The sequence below is a fragment of the Pieris brassicae genome, chromosome 4, assembly GCF_905147105.1.
Source record: "Pieris brassicae chromosome 4, ilPieBrab1.1, whole genome shotgun sequence".
Taxonomy (NCBI): domain Eukaryota; kingdom Metazoa; phylum Arthropoda; class Insecta; order Lepidoptera; family Pieridae; genus Pieris; species Pieris brassicae.
In genome coordinates, this window is record NC_059668.1 from 236,661 (window position 1) to 256,393 (window position 19,733).

Below are 19,733 nucleotides of genomic sequence, written 5' to 3' on the forward strand. Positions count from 1 at the left end.
CTCTCTAAACGGTCATAAATCACATTTCAGCTTTCTGAAACGTGATCTATCTATAAGTAGAAAACTCGAGAAACATTTCAATCAACGTGTGATTGTAACAATGTTATTATCCCAACATGTTTTATCTATAGTAGGTTCAGTTTTTTTTATTGTCACCCGCATTCCTTTTTGTAATAACTCTTAAGCTATTAATTTAAATTGGTGGATCACATACCAAGTGGATATGAACCTCGATGAAGCTAAATATTGTCATATGACTCATACGCCATTTTTCAGTACGAGAATCCATTCCATAAAAAACGGAAGCTCGTGGCATTCGCTAGCTAGAGTCTAGACGTCTGCAAGTACGATAGCCACTGGGTCGTCTACTCGTGGATCTTCGGTAGGTTTTCTTGACCGATGCCTGCGTCATTAAGATAAGCTTAGGTGAACGTAAGGTATTGATGCCCTGGGTTAAGGGGATAAGGGTTGTGATACCCTGATGGGTTGAGTTTAATTCTCAATTTAATTGTTACATCTTATAACTGGAAAAATCCTATTTTTAAGAAATTATTTATATTTAAAATATTTTCTAAGTAGCAAGGATGATCATGAAAACAAAAATAAAAAATATTTTAAGTTTTTATTACTAGTGCAGTGATAAATACGCATTTGTTCTGCATCTTGACGTTCAAAATGGATATTCGCTTATACTTATTAATATTGTGTTCCTTTTAGAATCGATTTGTCGACTACATATTTTCAAAAAAACAAAATCTAAATTTTGTTTTTGCAATTGCAAAATTCATTAGACCTCTATTCTTCGTTGTGTCTTCTTTGTTTTTTGGCTCAGCCAGCGTCAAATAATAAGATTTTTATAATTCGCCATTCGAATAATTTATATTTTATGTAATATACTGTATAATAAAATACGAAGGAAACTATTCGTGACATAACATAACTGAACGAAATAAATTTACTATAAAATCTGAATAATTACATAAGGGGAATTACAACTTTGTTGTGTTTATTTAAATTTTTAATTTTATGGTATCGTAACGTATCGTGTCATAACATATTTAGAGTCCACGCCACTAAAGAAGTCAAATGTCTTTATAACTGCATCATAAGATTCGTTATCTGTGCATACATTTTCGCGCTTAATTCTAAATCTGTCAAAATTTGTTAGTTTCTATTAAGCTTGTTTAAAATTTACTTTTTAAAAGTTAAATTTCATACTTGAAATAATACTTAACTTTTAATTGATTATAAGGCGGCTTTTCCTTATATATTAAACTCATACCATTATGGAAGACGGTGACTTTGATCAAAGGCTTCGGGATCTACAAAGGGAATATCTGGAATTTCTTGATGATGAGGTCAATTTCTTACTTAAACCTTCAAGAACAAAAAGTAACAAAGTTGTGTCTAAATATTTACTTTATGTTTCAGGAAGATCAAGGTATATATATGAATAGAGTGAAACAAATGATAAGTGAAAAGTGCAAGCGTCTTATTGTTAATATAAATGATTTGAGGAGAAAAAATCCTGATAGGGCTAAAAACTTGTTGGACAATGCATTTGAAGAACAAATAGCATTTCAGCGAGCTTTGAAAGAATATGTATCATCTATAGACCCAACATATGCTAAGGACCAGGAAGAGTTTTTTGTTGCCTTTTCAGGGAGCTTTGGTACAAAACATGTTACACCACGAAGTTTAACTTCTAGGTAAAGATTCGAGATAAGTCCTTTCTTAAGATTGATAGTGTTAATTTTCAAAATCTTCAAAATATTTTAGGTATCTGGGCAATTTAATATGTGTGGAAGGAATTGTTACAAGAGTGTCGCTGGTACGGCCAAAGGTAGTTCGTAGTGTCCATTATTGCCCAGCTACAAAGAAGGTTATGGAAAGGAAGTATACTGATCTGACATCATTTGAAGCCTTCCCTACTACGGCTGTGTATCCTACTAAGGTCATTTGAAAATTCCTTTTAATTGTTGATGGTTGTACATTAGTATTCTATATTTGATTATATTGAGTTTCATTTTAGGACGATGAAGGCAACCCTCTAGAAACAGAATATGGTCTGTCACGGTATAAAGACCATCAAACATTGACAGTCCAGGAAATGCCAGAGAAGGCACCGGCCGGGCAGCTTCCTAGGAGTGTGGATATAGTGTGCGATGACGACCTTGTAGATAAGTGTAAACCCGGGGACCGAGTGCAGATAGTGGGAAATTACCGTTGCTTGCCATCAAAGCAAGGAAGTTTTACTGCCGGTACTTTTAGGTTAGTCTTGGTTAAGAATATGAAGGTTGAAATTTGAGAGTTCACAAAATGTAATTTAAAATAAGTTAATGTTATCTTCTCCAGAACAATACTAATAGCTAACAACATTACCCAAATCAATAAAGACATGAATCTCAATGTTTCTCTGGAGGATATCAAACTATGCAAGCGGCTCGCTAAAAGGACCAATTCTGACATCTTTGAGCTCTTGAGCAAATCATTGGCACCATCTATACACGGTCACGACTACATAAAAATGGCTATTCTGTGTCAGTTACTCGGTGGGATGGAGAAGATCTTGCCCAATGGCACAAGACTTCGAGGGTAAGTTCTGTCATTTTTTTTCTTTAAAAACAGTATGAGTACCATTAATAGCAATTAGTTATGAGAATAAGGTTCAACCAACATATAATTTAAAAAAAAAAACAATAAATCAAGCACAAATCGGCCTACAGGGACATCAACATCCTGCTCATCGGAGACCCGTCGGTGGCCAAGTCCCAGCTGCTGCGTTACGTGCTGTCGACAGCTCCGCGCGCCATCACCACCACGGGCCGCGGCTCGTCGGGCGTGGGGCTGACGGCCGCCGTGACCACCGATCCCGATACGGGAGATCGACGCCTCGAGGCCGGCGCCATGGTGCTGGCGGACCGCGGCGTGGTGTGCATCGACGAGTTCGACAAGATGTCGGACGTGGACCGCACGGCTATCCACGAAGTCATGGAGCAAGGCCGCGTCACCATCGCCAAGGCAGGCGTGCACGCGTCGCTCAACGCGCGCTGCGCCGTGCTGGCGGCCGCCAACCCCGTCTACGGCCGCTACGACCGCTACAAGACGCCCATGGAGAACATCGGTCTGCAGGACTCGCTGCTGTCGCGTTTCGACTTGCTCTTCGTCATGCTCGACGTTTCCGACGCCGACCACGACGACGCCATCTCTGAGCACGTGCTGCGCATGCACCGATACAGGCGAGTCTCGGTCGAGCGTTCGCCGTCGACACGCGTAGCGCGGGACTTGACGCGTCGTTATCGTTTTGCAGAAATCCAAAGGAGCGGGACGGCGAAGTGCTGCCGATGGGCTCTAGCGTCGACATGTTATCGACGGAGAATCCCGACGAAGAAGATGCGGAGGTGACGTCTCGTCTCTAGATCCGTCGAATAAATTTTGAATGAAAAAACCTCTTTACGTTCCGCCGATACTTTGCAGGAAGCGGCCGACACTATATACGAAAAGTACGACCCGCTCCTCCACGGCAAGAGCCGGAACAAGAAGGACCAGATCTTCAGCACCAAGTTCATGCGGAAGTACATCCACATCGCGAAGCTGATCAAGCCCAAACTGACGCAGGAAGCCTCCGACGCCATCGCCGACGAGTACGCCAAGCTGAGGAACCGGGACGAGTCGGAGACCGACGTGGCCAGGACGCAACCCGTGACGGCCCGCACCCTGGAGACGCTGATCCGCCTGGCCACGGCGCACGCCAAGTGCCGGCTCAGCTCTCTCGTGTCGGAGCGCGACGCGCTGGCCGCCATTCACCTGGTGCACTTCGCCTACTTCAAAAGGGTGAGCCCCGCCTCCGCGCTCGCCGCGGCCGCTCGCCTTCGGCCTTTAATTTCCGACTTCGCTTTCAGGTGCTCGCCAAGGAGAAGCGGCGCAAGCGCCGAGCGTCCTCCGCCGAGGAGGCGGACGACGGCGCCGACGGCGACCGACGCCCGAAGCCCAAACGGACGAGGAAAACGGTACGTCGGTTACGGTACAGGCCGTCGAGAGCGAAAGGACGGAAGTTAATCTGTCGATGCAGCAGGATCGCGACGGCGCCGACCCGTACGCGTTCTCGTCGGACGAGGAGGCGCAGCCCATTCTCCGAGCCGCCCGGAGCGTTCTCCCGGAGGCCGCCGCGCCGCCCGCCCGCGCCGTCGAGCTGGACGTCGCCAGGCTGAGCCTCTTCAAGGCCGCGCTGCAACAGCTGTTCCGGGACGAGCGCGCCAACTCCCTTCCTCTGGAGCGCATCGTGCGCCACCTCGACGAGAAGCACCCGAGCGCGCCTTTCGATCGGGCCGAGGTGGCCGCCGCTCTCACGGCGATGACTCACGACAACCAGGTCATGATGGCGGACGACATCGTGTTTCTCATTTGATCCTTCTCTATATCGACTTGGATCTCGACGAATGAGATGTGAGGTCATTGCCTTTTTAATATTAGAGGTCTTCTCAAGTTTTTGATCAACTTTGCGGAACTTTAAATAAGGTTTGATTATTAGAACTTTCGTATTTTTATAATTTTAGTAATCATGAATGCTACCAATGAACCATCAATCATTAATCTACAAATGGAAAAGAGTATCGTGTTTTAACGTTCTTTAATAAAATAAAAAGCACACATTTTTAGTTTTTTATTTGAGAAAATAATTGGATCACTTTCTCTGCTTTCCTTTACTCTTTCCCCCTTTCGATTTAGTGTTGCCTGATTTGTTAAACTTATTAAATTTTCCTCCTGCCCGTTTGTTTCTCGAGTCAGAATTTTTGAATTTTCCACCGCCGTGCTGTCTAGTCCTAGAATCCCGATCTGTGGCTCTCGTGGTGCTTCTCTCTTTGGTTTTTTCGTTTTTATTCTGATATTTTTTATTTAATTTCTTGTCTAATCTCATTTTCTTGAAACCTCTAGGCTCGTCGGTGCCGTCAGATTTCCTTTTCCTCATAGGATTTCTGCTAAAGAGATCCGGTTCGGGTTCTGCGCCTACTTCCTGGCGGTAGTAGACGGCGTCGTCTTCCGGCTCCTGACCCTCGGCGTCCGCCAACTCAGACAGCCTGAAGGGACAAATCGATATATCGTCAATAAAGTATTATGGGTCAAACTAACCGCTCACTAAAACTATGATTTCCTCTCACCTTTGATTCTCAGTTAACTCTTTCTTCTTTTTGATTCCCTCCAGAGCTTTTTGTTTAAGGTCTTCCTTCTCTTTTTGTTTGCGTTTGACATTCTCGTCTTGTTGAGATTTACGTTTCTCTTTCAATCGTCTGAAATGAAAATGGAAACATGATGAACACGGTTTTATTTGGATTCAATTGATATTATTTTTTTTAATAATAATTATGCAATAGAACCTCTTCTCTTCCCGTTTCTTTTTAATAAGCGCCTTTTCTTCATCTGTCTTTTCTACGAGTTCATGGAACAGAACCTCACCGTCCATTAAACCATCTTCAACCTGAAATGAGTATTTTTATACAAATTGCAGGCCAGGGTGGCAGAGCCTGCGGCTTTAGAAACAAACATTACTTTAATCAGGTGCAAGGACATCCTTGGCCCCAGCTCAACCAATCGTATAGCCGACTGAGAGTTTTCAGCCGCTCCACGACTCGCCAAACTTTGAGGTAGCGTGACCTGGTTGGTTGCATCCTCTTCAAACTCACTTTCCGATAAAAGGGCTGCTCTGTAGAAGATAACAGTTTTATATATTTATTTCTGTGATTTAATAAATTGGGACAGTGTTTAAAAATACTTACTTATCAAAAAATTCTGACATGTCTTTGCATCTATTGAGATTGGGAATCTTTCCTTGTACCATCTGTAACACAATGAATTAACTATGTACGAAATTTGTTAATGTTCAGTAGTGTTTGATGTTTTTAAAAGTGCTCATACTGGGTTCAATTACTTATTTTGCTAATATATTGAAATAGGAATTTGACAATACCATTTTTATAAACAAAAATGGTAATATGATACTTAAGGCTCGCTCTGACATATTTTTTTTTAATAATTTTAATATAAATATAGCCCATGCTACTCAGGGATATACAGTCTTCGAGTTTATTGACTACAAATATCGATAAATATAAATCAATGCGAATTGACCACAAAACAGTTTTGGCGCAAAAAAACTGGGTATACAAAAAAGCTCGATATTTGGGTACCTCACGAGCTCACGAAAGAAACCTAATGAACCATGTACTCAATTGTGATTCTTTATTACGACGTAATGAAACCGAACCATTTTTGAACAAGCTGATAAATGGTGATGAAAAGTGGATCATGTACGACAAGAACGTGGGAAAAAGGTCGTGGTCAATGGCGGGTCAGGCGTCACAGACTGTGGCAAAACCAACCTGGGTTTTGTCAAATCTAACAACAAGGTGTGTGTGTGTGTGGTGGGATTGGAAGGACAATATTTATTATGAGTTACCACCAGGCAGGGCCATCGATTTAAAACTCTACTGCGAACAACTGATAAGAATTCTTTAGGCAGAGTCAGGTTAACATTACAAGAGGACTGCCAAAACCAATTGTCGCAGTATTTTGATCAAAACCCCAAAAATGTCTATAGCAATGGGGTCCCTACCTACAAGATGGCAAAAAGTTATTGAACAAAATGGTACCTACATATTTTAGTTAAATGTAAAAAATTAAATTAAATTACCTTTTTAACACCTTTGTTTAATCCTACAGGTACAGCTCGTATAATGTAATGCCGCATGTCAATCAGTTTTGTTGTTGGGTTGTAGTTCATTAAAACACACCGTCTTATATTTTTTAGTTTCACCTGTAAAACCAGCCTTTATCAGCCCACATACAAATCAATTTTTAAGAAACTGATGAATAATGCAACAGATAAAACTTAACAGATGATTAATTGACTAACATTTGTTATGTTTATTGTAGGAAACATGTTCTGGAACATTGTAGCCATAAGTTTCATGTGCATGCCTTCACCGGAAAAACTATTTAGCACTATTAATGGTGCATTTTGAAAAGCCCTAGCGTTCACATACTGTTTTCGTAGCGATGACACCACATCTCTTGCTAAACTGTACTGCAATCAAAATTGGGTTTTAGTATATATTAAATGAAAACTAATTAGATTATTAATGTTTCTATAAATTATAACTAATAGAATTGCTTACATTCTGTACCCTAAAAGTGAGGGTGGGTCCTCGAGGTAATCTTGCCAATCTCATATATGTGCCAAGTTCTGTTTCTGTAAATACCATCATGTGCGATACATGGAGATAACCAGATATAGACAAAAAATCTTTAATTGTATTTTTCTTTCTCTCCTGTAGCAAAAAAATAAACAGCTTTAAGTGAACTGATTGAAACACCGTAAAATAGTTTCAGAATCAAAAAATAATACCATTATTGCCAGAATTTATAATTAATAAAAAAATCTGTTATAAGCAATAAATATCCTCAACAAATTTAAAAATTCAGAAGATGCATAAGAGTTAGCAGTTGCTGGCCATGGTCATGATCCAAGAGAAAATAGTTTATTCATAGGAATGTGTAATAAAGGGTTGGATTTTACTCCTCTTACAACCCGTCTGTCATGTAACTGTAACAAAAACTATTCAGATAAAATCAAAGAGAAATTTTGACTTTATTATTACAATATTAATATTATATATCTGTAGTAATAGATACTTTTGTAATAATGTTATTTATTGATGTTTGAAAATGAAATGTCTCTTACAACCAATATAAACATGACATATCTAGAAGTAAATTATACCTTCAACTGAGATGCAGTAAACGGTTCCATTATCTTTCTAAAATCTTTTGTAAGATCCATAAGATTTTTAGAACAATTTCCTCTATGAATAACAAACGAATGTGGCGCTTTGACAACATGTTCAGGCTCCGCCGCTTGTTTTGTCGACAAATTTCTTTTAACACATTTACCCTTACGTTTACCCATATTTCTAAATTAAAAATATTTGTTTTATTTATATTTTAGATGTTTTTGTCCTGAAAAAAATAAATAACGTGGATTTTAAGGTTACACCGAAGTGAAAAGACAGTTAGTGATACGCATTAAGTATCGATACCCGAAGGTAACGATACTTTTATATCGATACCAAGTAGTTTTGGACTCGATACTTTTCAGGTATCGATACTTTATCTCTCAAAAGTCCAATACATTAGGCAATGACAGTGCGATGAAAGGACATACATTAACGCTCACGCTTTTTGGTAGTAAACGCCAGTAAAGGTGCCATCAGTCTAGAAAAAACATCGTTAATTCGTTATTTTTTTGCGCGCTCTCAAAAGCTGTTGGTGGCTTTGTAGCATTATTTTGCTAGCGCTATCGCCAATAGATAATTGTGATTTTCCAATCAATTCGACATAGGGTCTTTCAAGAAAAAAGCGTACCACTTCTTAAAAGGCAACGTATTTGAGACCTTTCTGGTAACATCAGGTCTTCTGCCCGTTTACCCCGTTATATATATAAAAATGTTAATAATAATAATATCAAATAACTCTTGTTGATCAGTGATTTGCTAGTTTATATATGAATGCAAAATTGGTTTAAGTAAAGGATGAATATACATTGTATGTGATATATTTGATAGTTTTATTTTTGGAAATGGCACTAATAAGTGTACGGTCCTGGGTCATCGGCGTAGAATTTATGCAAGGTAACTGTTCAGATTTCATTTGAACATTGACCAACTACTGACACATTTGGATATACAAGACTTTAGTACATTTATACTAGTCAGGAGAGAGAAAAGCTTCAAATTAAACAACCTATAATATACCTATATAAAAAGGATCAAGTTCTCAAAAAGTGGGTTTTATATACCATCAACTAAAGGAATACTTTAAAAACATTGAATTACGAAGAACATGATATTCGCATAAAATAATTTTTTTTTTCAAAAAGTTTAAATATAAACAGTGTTGGTAGTATGAAATCGATGGACATATGATCAATCATTGCTTCAGTTTTTATAAAATATAAATTATGTTTAATATAAAAATATTTGTTATCGCTGCAAATTTCATATAACGTCCATATGTCAACGACCTGGTCATTACATTACTTTATGTATGATCAATTCATAAAACTATCGTTAAAACCAAAGGATAAAAAGTCGACCACAAACATACATACAAAATTTTCAACAACGCGAATGTTCCTGGCATTTCAAAATATACATAGAAAACTGTATTGTTAGCCACAACTATGCCAAAGACAACTTTATACGACGGATGTCATATGGCTTATACAAAGACAAAAATCTGTGCTGAGATTTAAGGAAACGGTGAGGAAAAACCGTAGAAGTTCAGTTACAGTATAGAAATAACTTTAAGGACCAAGACAATTTTGTGATTACAGATGAATTGTGTTACTGTTATTATTAGTTGTTCCCACTACTAAAAATACTAAAAAAATAAAGACATATAAGATAGAGTATGCGACAAAATTTAGGTTGATTATGAAAAATATTTACAAACACAATACAAAAAACTACAAATACATTTATAAAACGACGACTCATTAGTCGTTGTCGTTGTTGTAGTTGCATACAACAGCCGTCAGCCGCCAACTACAACACGACAAATCCAAATGGATAAATATAAAATAAAAGACACATTACATACAGACAAAAAGACAGTATTTGAATGGGCAAAGACATTATTGGCACCATTCATATACACAGACATGGGCGATTAGTGCATAGCTAAGAAATATGAAGATAAAAAATGTAATTTACTAAAAGAATAAGAAATTCAAGACCTTATAATATTGTTACGAGCTAGGGGATCGGATAGAAAATGCCGTAGATTTCTTCAAAGGTTTATTTCTTGATTATTCAATGAGGAATTTATGGGCACAAATTAATTGTAGAGATGCACTAATAACACACAAAAACTAAGCACTCGGCTTTTTCATCGTCGTCGAATGCGTCAGGCAAATTTGGACGCTTGAGAGGGGGCATGGACGCCACCGTGTCGGTTCTAAGGGAACGCGCGAGAGACCAATAGGCCGTGTGCGAAGGTGACAATTCGCTGGTAAGACGGTCCCAGCGTTCGTTTCTAATTTCCCGCATGCGCTCTTTGACTCGGCGCTGCGAGGCGCGGAGTGCTCTGCGGTTTTCGTCGGTCGGTTGGATTTAGAAATAGGAGCATGGTCTTCGTTTTGGGGCTGGTTACCCTGCTGTGTGACCTTGGATTTAGAAATGAGAATATGGTCTTCGTTTTGGGGCTGGTTACCCTGTTGTGTGACCTTGGAATTGTAATAGGATATAGAATTTGCGGTGTCATTTGGATATAGCAATAGAGGACGTTGAAATTTCGGACTCGGGAGACACCGTCGAGAGTCCTTTATTCGTTTAAAGGATTATCTGTCTCATCGACACCATAATCTTCATAAGAAGCTATTGCATGAATCGGTTGGTTTCCATTTTGAATGGAAGTACTAGGGTTTGTGCGGTTGTAGCTTGAATTTTGATTGTTTCCAAATTTCCTATTATTGTATTCTCGTTTGCGACAACCTTCAATAGTATGCCCTGGAGCCTTGCAATATCGGCACACTATAGGATTAGAGGGCCTAAACGCGGCAGATGTTGAATTATTATTAGTGCCATGTTGTAAAGCTGATCTATTTGGTGGATATGAAGAGTGAGATGGGAGGAATCGCGCCTGATTCTGAGTATTTGGAGTTTGGGCGTAATTAGTGTTTCGTCGTGTCAAAGCATTGATAATCTTTTTTTCCGAAGTAGCGAAATTAATGGCGTTGTTCAAAGATTCAGGGTCACGGCATCGAACTACAGTAGACAATCTTGGATTTAGGCCGACTACAAACGTGTGTATCGCTAAGTCTTTCATAGCTGCGACGCGGCCTGCCAGTTCGTCCTTTTTCTTACTAGGGATAGTGATATTAATTTCGGATAATAATTTCGATAAGCAAGACTCTATTCGTAATGCAAACTGGTTGACCGTTTCGTTGCCTAATTGACGACATTCTTGTAAATCACAAAGCAGCGCAGCATAGTGCTTTTTATCACCAAATTGAGATTTTAAGAACTCTTCAAGCTGGTGCCAATTCTCAAATTCTTTTACACAACAAGCCGTTTCTGCGCGTCCTTCTAATTGACTCACAATATGTTTTAGTAAAATGTCCTGTTGGTTTTGAGTAGCAAGTTCTACCGCATTTCTACAATTATTTAAAAATGCACTTAATTTTTCGCGGTTACCATCGAATTTATTTATGAATTTAATTAGTGTATTTAAATCAACGTCTGTGGCTGACCTATTCTTAGACTCGCGTACAATAACATCTTCCTTAGGCATTGTCACGTAGGATATGGCTTAGACAAAACAATACTGATAACGACGCGACGACGGCTAGCGTTACTGAGAACTGATTAGGCGATGCACTGATTTCTAATTGGTATTGTAACCAATTATGAGATTGTAATTTTATAAAACAACCTTTCTATTTTTAGCACTTTAAATTTCACTAATTGTTTTCACACAACACACTGAAATACGAATATATAGGATTTTTGAAGACTTACAGGGATGCTGAAGTTTTACAGATGAACATCTTTGATGTATAGGGCGGAGACGGCGGATGTTTCTTTACAAAACAATTTCAGAATTCACAGCGAATAGGAAAATCTAGTTATTCACAGAAATATTCACTTTTGTAATCACTCGTTAGTCGTGACTGCCAAACTGAGGCGTACCGAGGATTTTTTAAAAATCCCTTGAGCTGCCACCAATGTTATACGACGTCCCGGATTTAGTTTTAAAAAAAGGATTTATTTTACACAAAGGATTTATTTAGAAATGTAGATTTAGAAAGACAACTGCTCGGTTTGAATCGTAAAGTGGGACTGACTTTAGCTGAAAGATAATGCTCATGGCAGTTGAATAGGAGAATGCCAGCTTGCTAAAATAGAAGTTGACATAGGGTGGTCTCTAAGGTTTTAAATATATAACAGTACGTTAGGTGCGGGCGTACGTAGGATTTGTAGAGGGCCACTTTCCTCTGGGTTGGCATTGTAGAGCTAAACAGAGGGCGTAGGCGGGCGGCCGCGGCCTTTGCGCACCCGGTTGATTTGTTGATGTGCGCGTTGAAGCGCAGGCCTCTGTCTAGCTTTATGCCTAGGTACTTAGCCTCCGTGGACCATGGGATCTCGACTCCAAGCAGCTGAAGAGGTGGTGGTTTCTTGCCCGGCGGGAAGCTGATCGCCTGGGTCTTATTTGCGTTGACGGCCAGTCTCCAGTCGTCCAACCACTGAGGGAGAGCGTCCAGCGCCCTCTGTATCTTTGTCGTGGCTTGTCGCTTGTGAAGGGAGCTGCCGTAATACGCGGTGTCAGCCTGCGTACAGGGCGACCGACGCCCCTCCCGTGGCGGGGATGTCGTCGGTGTAGATTGAGTAGAGTGTCGGCGCTAGGCAACTGCCTTGGGGTACTCCTGCTGCGATGGGGCGTTGAGAGGAGCGGGCGACTTCGACCGAGACGAAGAACGATCGGCTTCGGAGATAGGAGCATATCAGGGCTCTAAGCCTCCGTGGTAGTTCCAGAGTCTTCACTTTCTCTAGTAACCCGGCGTGCCAGACTCTGTCGAAGGCCTTTTCCATGTCTAGGAACACGGCCGTTACTCCACATTTTTTGTTTAGGGCTGTGGTGAAGTCGTGCAGTACCTTCGTGAGTTGGAGTGTAGTCGAGTGCTCCGCTCGGAAGCCAAATTGCTCAGGGCGCGGCGTGAAGTGCTTATGTATGTGTGGCAGCATGAGTCCCTCAAACAGTTTGCACTGCGTCGACAGCAGGGAGATGGGCCTATAGCTGCTTGGGAGCAGGATGTTCTTACCCTGTTTCGGGAGGAGGATGACCTTTGCTACCTTCCAGGATTCGGGGAAGTGCGTGTGGCGTGCGATGGCGGTATATAGGCGTGCCAACGAGGCAAGCATCCTTTTGGATAGATGTCGCAGGGCTAGGTTTGGGATGCCGTCGGGCCCTGGGGCTTTGCGCGCCTTCAAAGAGCGCGCAGCCCTAAACACCGCGCTAGGCGAGATGTATATAGGGTCCTCCTCCGCAGGGATTCGTTGCCGCAAGAGGTCTTCGGCCGCGGTCTCTATACGACGGGCTCTCACTGGATCCTTCGCTGGGTTGGGTTGGAACTGGGTTTCCAGATGGTCCGCGAACAGTTCTGCACGGCTGCTTGCACTGTAAATGTAGCTTCCATCGTGATGTTTTAATGGTCTGACGGGGTCCCGCTGTCCATTGAGGCTACGGCATAGCCTATGGAGGCGGACCCAGTCGGTGGTGGCGTCATCTACGGTGATCTCCCAGCTGGTTTTGGCGTGGTCCTCGAGAGCCCGACGTACCTTCAACGCTAGGCGGTTTAGATCAGCTTTTTGACGTGGGCAGCGAGACGCCTGCCATTGACGACGGAGGGTTCTTTTTCTGCGATGAGCTTCATTAGCCGGCCCGGGAGGCGGTCCTCGATGATCTTGGGGTTCTCCGTGGTGGTGGCTGCTGTGAGGGCGTTTTGTATGAGGCTGGTCAGCTTCACCGCAGTATCGTCAATTTCTTGTGCGTTGGAAGGGGTCGGTAGCAAAGGCGCTGCGTCCAGTGTTGTCTGGAACACGCTCCAGTCTATCGTGCGTCGGGATTGCGTCGGTGTGGTGCTCGGTGTGGAGTCTGAAAGCTCCGCAACGACCGGTTGGTGATCCGACAGGAATTCGTCCACTAGAACGTCGAGCGCGATGCGGCCGGGAAACCCACGATAAACCACAAGGTCTATCGTGTCTGGCACCCAAGCCGTTTGGTCCGGACCCAAGTCGGGACGTCCGGCCCGATGACCTCGAAGGCTAGTGCATCGGCGTCGTGCAGTAATTGTGTTCCACGTGGCGAGGTTTTGGTGGCGTTCCAGTGGGGGTCCTTCGCGTTCCAGTCACCGGCTGTTAACACTGCTTCGCCCGCGTCCAGGATGGTTTTGACGTCGGCTGAGCAGTAGCTGTCGGTAGGTGGATAATATATAGAGTAGATGGCCAAGTTACCGGCGACTTCAACCTCGATCCCTAGGGCGTAGATTTCCCTCAATGGGAGGTCGTCGAGGCACCTGTGTGGTATCCTGCGGCGTATGTAGACTACGAGGCCCCTGTAGGCACGGTTTTGCGGGCTGTTGTGGTCTTGCCTGTAAGCGATGTAGCCCGAGATCTTACAGGTGTCTCGGGGACCGCAATTTGTCTCATTGATGAGCGCAATGTCGATGTTTTGGGTTTGGTTGTCAAAAGACAACCTGCCGTAGATAGGCCATCTTGGTGGCTAGACCTCGTACGTTCCAGTAGAGGAGCCTAATCCCCATCATTGTACTGGACGCCTCGGTTAAGGCACTCTGCCGCCTTTAGGAAGAGTGGTGTGGGATCTTGGTTCTTTTGCATCGCAATCAGGATCTGAAGCAGCGCCTCCAAAGCGGTGTCACGAGTGCTTGGCACAATCGTAGTCGGCATCGCCAGAGCGGCCGCGGATTGAGCCGACGCAAGCGCAGTGTCGCGGTGTCGGTTGTTGTTGTCCTAGGAGATTACAGAGTTACCTATCTGTTTAGGTTTGGATATTGCTGGCGGGATGCACGCGGGGGCGTGCGCGGAAGAGGCTTCGAGGGCTGCGAGCGTTGGGCCGCGACGGCTGCGGCCTGAGCGGCGTCTGCCGCGCGCGAGCGTCCACTCGTCGTGCGGGGTGGCTGTCGGTTCTGCATTGTCACTTGGGCGTGTTTTTTCCGCGGACATGTCCGCGTGAGTAGTCGCTGCGGGGGCCAACCTTTGCGATGATCGAGGCCGGCGAGCGGTTTGCGCGAATGTTCCCGCGCGGCGGTTGGAGTTTTCTACTCTGAGTACGGGGCACGATGAGTGGTTGGCTGGGTGTGCACCCTTACAGTTAGCGCAGGTCGCGGGGTCCTCCTTCGGGTACGGGCACTCGGCTGCGCGGTGGCTGCCTGCGCACTTTACACAAGCAATGGGTCGGTGACACTGGTGCGACGAGTGCCGGAACGATTGGCATCTGTGGCATTGCGCGGGGCCCTTCCTTCCGCGCCATGCTTCCACGGTGACGCCGGGCATGCAGAGAAGCTCCGTTACATAGTATATTGCAGGGATGAGGTCCGGGGTGCGCCTGATCTGCGCGTAGAAAATACAACCCGGTCGACCCTTGCGGGTGCGGATGGGGCGTGCGTATTTGGCCGCGAAGCCGAGGTCACGTAGGCCGGCGGTGATGTCCTCTGGTGACGTGTCGACCGGAATGCCCCTGATGGCCACCTTTAAATCTTGTTCCGCTGGGAGTGAGTACGAAAATCACGAGATGTTTTCGTGAGCCTCGAGTTCGGTAAGGTATTTTTGAATTACCCTGTACTCACCCTCTTCGTCGGGTGTGAAGCGGCATCCGCGTCCATACGGTCGGGCATTGGGGGCGCGGCCTAACTTCTCTTTTAGAATCTTGAAGTGGTGGGTCCAGTTGGGCAGGGTTTCCACCACGAGTGGAGGAAATTTAGGCCTCGGTGGAGCCTTGGCGCCCATTGTCGGCAGTGTAGGCACAGTTGGCGCGGCTGTAACGGACGCGTAGTTGGGTGCATCCGGCATTTCAACATCTGCGGGCGCGGGTGTCGTGGCTGGCGTGCTGGCATCGGTCGCGGGTGTTTCAGGCACTCGGTGACGGCGTGGGTCGCGCTGGGAAAATGAAGCCGGCTGCGACTGTGAGGGCGGTGGAGAGTTAGTGGAACACAATCGTTTTGATGTTACGCCAACGTCTTCTTCGTCCGAGTTGGGAGGTGGCGGGCGACGCAGAGAATGTTGTCCTCGTTTGGTATTGAGAAGGGCGTCGTGGTCGGCGCCCGAGGCGGTTGTCTTGAGGGGTAACTCGCTGTTTCTGTGTAAGCACTGGTGTGTCTGTTTGAGGTACTCACACATAACTTTGGCAAGTCCCGGCGTCGTAGCATGTGCGCGAAGCGTGTGATCAATAAAAAGCACATCATATCATCATCGCTTTCATAACCGGCACGGAGTGAAACAGGCTGCGGCGGGCGTTGGTCACTGTTTAGGAACGCGAGCAACGCTTCTGGGTTGTACGCGTCGGTGGGGTCTTCTTGCGTGCCGCTAACTGAGTGCGTAGGCGTAGGCGACAACGTCCGGGGGCGAGAGAGGCGGGGGGACGCGGTCTCAGGTACCTCGGTGCCAGTATACCGCGACGAGAGCTGCGCGCCCTGCTTAACTGTTTTGCACTGAGGCTTACATGGTTCCGGGGCTTGATCACTTGTTTCACGGGATTCACTTTGCAGTGGTTCGGTAATTCGTGGCACAAAAGTTGCCGTTGGCGACAGCAGCGAAGGCACAACTCGACCGCGAGAGCGGGAGCGACCAGTGGCTCGCGGGCCAGTTTCGCGGCGGGCTCGTTGCTCTTTTATTGGCGTCACTATTTTACATATGTCCGGACCCGGGGCACGATCACACAGCGGGCGAGAGCCACCCTGGGACGAGTCGGTATCACGCGGCAAGGAAGATGCGGTTGGCGACTGCGGCGACGGATTAGCTCGACCGCGAGAGCGGGAGCGATCGGTGGCTCGCGAGCCAGGTTCGCGGCGAACTCTTTGCTCCATCGTGCTTGGAGAAGGGGCGTTAAGGCCAACTGAGCATGTGCATATTCCGCGGCACGTAAAAGCGAACACGAGAAATATACACTGAGACACTTAAACACGAGAGCACTAAGGACGCGTCCGCACGGGTCGGCGGTCGGTTTTTTTTTTTTTTTGAAGAAGGAATCTCGCTGTTGGCCTTAAGGGCCTTTACAGCTCAGCTCGGGCTGTTTTGGCGAGCGTAGCTCGGCCAGAATGGCGTTTTATCCCGCGGCTAGCGCAACTTCATCCATTGGGCTATGGTAGGGAGCTCCAGGTCGTGGTGGAGATCGACGTTTCTCACATAGAAGGGCGCAGCGGTCGCGATTCTCATGAATCGCGACTGAAGCACCTGTAGCCGGTGAATATAGGAAGGGGCACAATGCGCAAAGACTACGCTAGCGTATGTCATGCACGGTCGGATGCATGCCTTGTACAGGGTCACCTTGTGTCTGAGAGACATTTGACTCCTTTTATTTAGGAGGAAATGGAGGCGAGAGAGGACAAAATGGGCCTTCTTGCGAACGGCGGCTATGTGCTTACGGAAAGACATGCCGCTATCGAGCGTGACTCCTAGATATTTGACGGACTTTTGCCAAGGGATGGCTTGCCCGTATAGGGTTACCTCTGTCTTGAGGTGAAATTTATCCCTAGCGTTAGCACCGGGGTTGCCCCTGGCAAAGAGAACTGCTACGCTTTTCTCGGGATTTATTTGGAAGCCCCATTTCCGAAACCATTCGCCTAACGACGTGGTAGCGGTCTGGAGTCTGTCCACGATGACACCTCTATCTTTGTGGGTGGTATAGAGTGCGGTGTCATCGGCATAGAGGGCTAGCTCCACATTGGGAGCCCTAGGGATGTCGCCGGTATACAGCGTGAAGAGAAGGGGCGAGAGGACCGAGCCCTGAGGGACTCCGGCCATGATGGGGCAAGGAGACGATAACGTTCCTTCTACGCGATAGCGCATTGAGCGGTCGGACAAGAAGTCGTGTACGATACGCACGAGTCTTAGTGGCACATTAAGGTGGTAGAGCTTGTAAACCAAGCCGTTGTGCCAGACCTTGTCGAAAGCTTTCGCTATGTCGAAGAAGAGCGCACCCGTGGCTCTCGGTTTCAGGGAGCTATTCATCCCGGAGAGGATGTGCTCCGTGATTCGATGGACTTGATGAACGCACGAGTGGGCCGGCCTGAAGCCAAACTGCTCATCGGGAATTAGCCCCTTATCTAGGGCAAAGTCTAGGAGGCGCTTTTTAAGTACCTTCTCGTAAAGCTTGCTAAGCGTATTGAGAAGGCTGATAGGGCGGTAACTGGTGGGGTTGTTACGGGGTTTGCCTGGTGAATACCAATGACAATGGCCTCTTTCCACTGCGCCGGGAAGGTGCCGTTTTCAAGGAGGCAATTGAAAATGGACACTAGTAGGCATATCAGATGGGGCGGGAGGCACCGGAGGACCTTGTTCGAGATGGCGTCGAGACCTGGAGATTTACGAGGCAGTGAACTCTTTATTAGAGTTTTGACCTCGGCGATCGACGTAGGAGGGAGCGGCTCGGGAGGGAGGGGCAGTGCTACGATGCGTTCGACCTCGCGGTTCACGTGTTCGACGTGCGCCGGGTCGCTATAATCGAGATACGGGGTGCACTGCTCCACTAGGTTGACGGCTAAGCACTCGGCTTTTTCGTCGTCGTCGAATGCGTCAGGCAGATTTGGACGCTTGAGAGGGGGCATGGACGCCACCGTGTCGGTTTTAAGGGAACGCGGGAGAGACCAATAGGCCGTGTGCGAAGGTGACAATTCGCTGGTAAGACAGTCCCAGCATTCGTTTCTAATTTCCCGCATGCGCTCTTTGACTCGGCGCTGCGAGGCGCGGAGTGCTCTGCGGTTTTCGTCGGTCGGTGCTCTGGCGAAGGCGCGAGTCGCCGCGTTCTTCTCGGTCAATAGACGCCTCGCGTCCGGGGGAAGCTCCCAGCGTTGAGCGAACTCATCTGGGACCTTCCGGGACGACTCGGCGACCTTGGTCTGAATGTGATTAGTGACCGAGGAGATCGCGTCTAACGCGTGAGCGCACGAGACTAAATTGTCGGGGACATTTGGGAGGGCAGAGGTGTCGGCGGGCTTGAGGGCCTCGTCTAACTTCTGCCAGTCGACAATGGACTTGAACCTCTTCTCTCGAGTGTTAGGAGGGCCGAATTCAAAGCGAACCGGGAAGTGATCCGAGTCTAACTCGTGTAACGTCTCTACGCTTCGCGGCTGTAGTGCCACGTTACGTAAAACCGCTACGTCTATGACGTCCGTTGAGAGAAGGCCGTTGCCTGTTATGCCACGGCGAGTCGGTTGTATGGGGGCAATGACGTTGAAATTGAGCACGTCTATAAGCCTATTGAGGGCTAACCCATTAGGGTTTTGTTTTGAACTATTCCAGTCCCCGTGTTTGCTATTGAGATCCCCGACTAATAAGACCGAGGGGCCCATCGCAAACAGGGTTCTGAGATCGCTCTCTAGTATGTCCTTGGCGGGAGGGAGGTACACCGACGCGATTATAATCGGCTCATGGCCGGTCATGGCTACGCGCAACACAGAGCACTCTATGTTGGTAAGGGCGGGTCTAACGGCGAGCAGTGAAGCGCTCGTCTATAATAAATGAGCGTACCGCCTTTCGTCGTAGGTCGGTCGTTTCGCACTACGTTGTAATTCGCGAATCTGGGAGCGCGAACGCTGGGCTTGAGGAAAGATTCCTGTACTAGGAAAATATCTATTTGGTGGCGAACGAGGAAATCTCGAACCAAATCTGCCTGCGGCTTGAAACCGTTTGCATTGAAAGTCACTACGGACAGTGATCGAGCCTTGATCCTAGACGTGGTCGTAGCTATTGCGGTGTGGTGGAGTCTGCAAATTGTCGCACGGACTTAAGGAGCTGGACGTGCTCGATTACAAGTTGCTTCTTGTTTTCCGCGTTATTGGCGGATTTGAAAGCCTCGGAGAAGGCGACAAGAGCGTCTATGTCTAACGCGTCTACGATGCTAAACGCGAGATTTAAGGCGTCGCGGACCCTTTCTGACTCCGCGGC

At 46.0% G+C, this 19,733-nt stretch overlaps 2 protein-coding genes across 3 annotated transcripts; one reads left to right on the plus strand and one right to left on the minus strand.

Moving 5' to 3' along the window:
* The first annotated feature begins 1,154 nt into the window (after positions 1–1,154).
* On the plus strand, positions 1,155–4,615 carry LOC123708435 (DNA replication licensing factor Mcm3). 2 transcript variants are annotated; one of them, XM_045659134.1, is made up of 10 exons: positions 1,155–1,358; positions 1,432–1,709; positions 1,780–1,954; positions 2,033–2,271; positions 2,356–2,595; positions 2,727–3,239; positions 3,311–3,401; positions 3,478–3,834; positions 3,903–4,010; positions 4,073–4,615. In XM_045659134.1, the coding sequence occupies exons 1-10, from the start codon at positions 1,287–1,289 to the stop codon at positions 4,406–4,408; spliced, it is 2,409 nt and encodes an 802-aa protein (XP_045515090.1). In that variant the 5' UTR covers positions 1,155–1,286; the 3' UTR covers positions 4,409–4,615. The 2 variants fall into 2 exon arrangements, with proteins under 2 accessions (XP_045515090.1, XP_045515091.1); XM_045659135.1 differs by having other exon boundaries at positions 4,076–4,615.
* Positions 4,616–4,648: 33 nt separating this feature from the next.
* On the minus strand, positions 4,649–8,066 carry LOC123708437 (protein Peter pan). The gene is made up of 9 exons (XM_045659142.1): positions 7,778–8,066; positions 7,173–7,325; positions 6,911–7,081; positions 6,689–6,811; positions 5,775–5,836; positions 5,548–5,701; positions 5,376–5,476; positions 5,160–5,288; positions 4,649–5,078 (listed from the first exon to the last, which is right to left on the minus strand). Exons 1-9 carry the CDS (start codon positions 7,961–7,963, stop codon positions 4,685–4,687), a joined length of 1,473 nt encoding a protein of 490 aa, XP_045515098.1. The 5' UTR covers positions 7,964–8,066; the 3' UTR covers positions 4,649–4,684.
* Positions 8,067–19,733: the final 11,667 nt, after the last annotated feature.

Bases quoted from the DNA above. Each gene is read 5' to 3' on its own strand.
- LOC123708435 (XM_045659134.1), top strand. From the start codon at position 1,287: ATGGAAGACGGTGACTTTGATCAAAGGCTTCGGGATCTACAAAGGGAA. The intron at 2,272-2,355 runs GTTAGTCTTGGT...TATCTTCTCCAG, and splicing joins TTTACTGCCGGTACTTTTAG to AACAATACTAATAGCTAACA. The intron at 3,240-3,310 runs GCGAGTCTCGGT...ATCGTTTTGCAG, and splicing joins CTGCGCATGCACCGATACAG to AAATCCAAAGGAGCGGGACG.
- LOC123708437 (XM_045659142.1), bottom strand. From the start codon at position 7,963: ATGGGTAAACGTAAGGGTAAATGTGTTAAAAGAAATTTGTCGACAAAA. The intron at 7,082-7,172 runs GTAAGCAATTCT...TTTTGATTGCAG, and splicing joins TCACTTTTAGGGTACAGAAT to TACAGTTTAGCAAGAGATGT. The intron at 5,289-5,375 runs GTTCTATTGCAT...TTTTCATTTCAG, and splicing joins AAGAAACGGGAAGAGAAGAG to ACGATTGAAAGAGAAACGTA.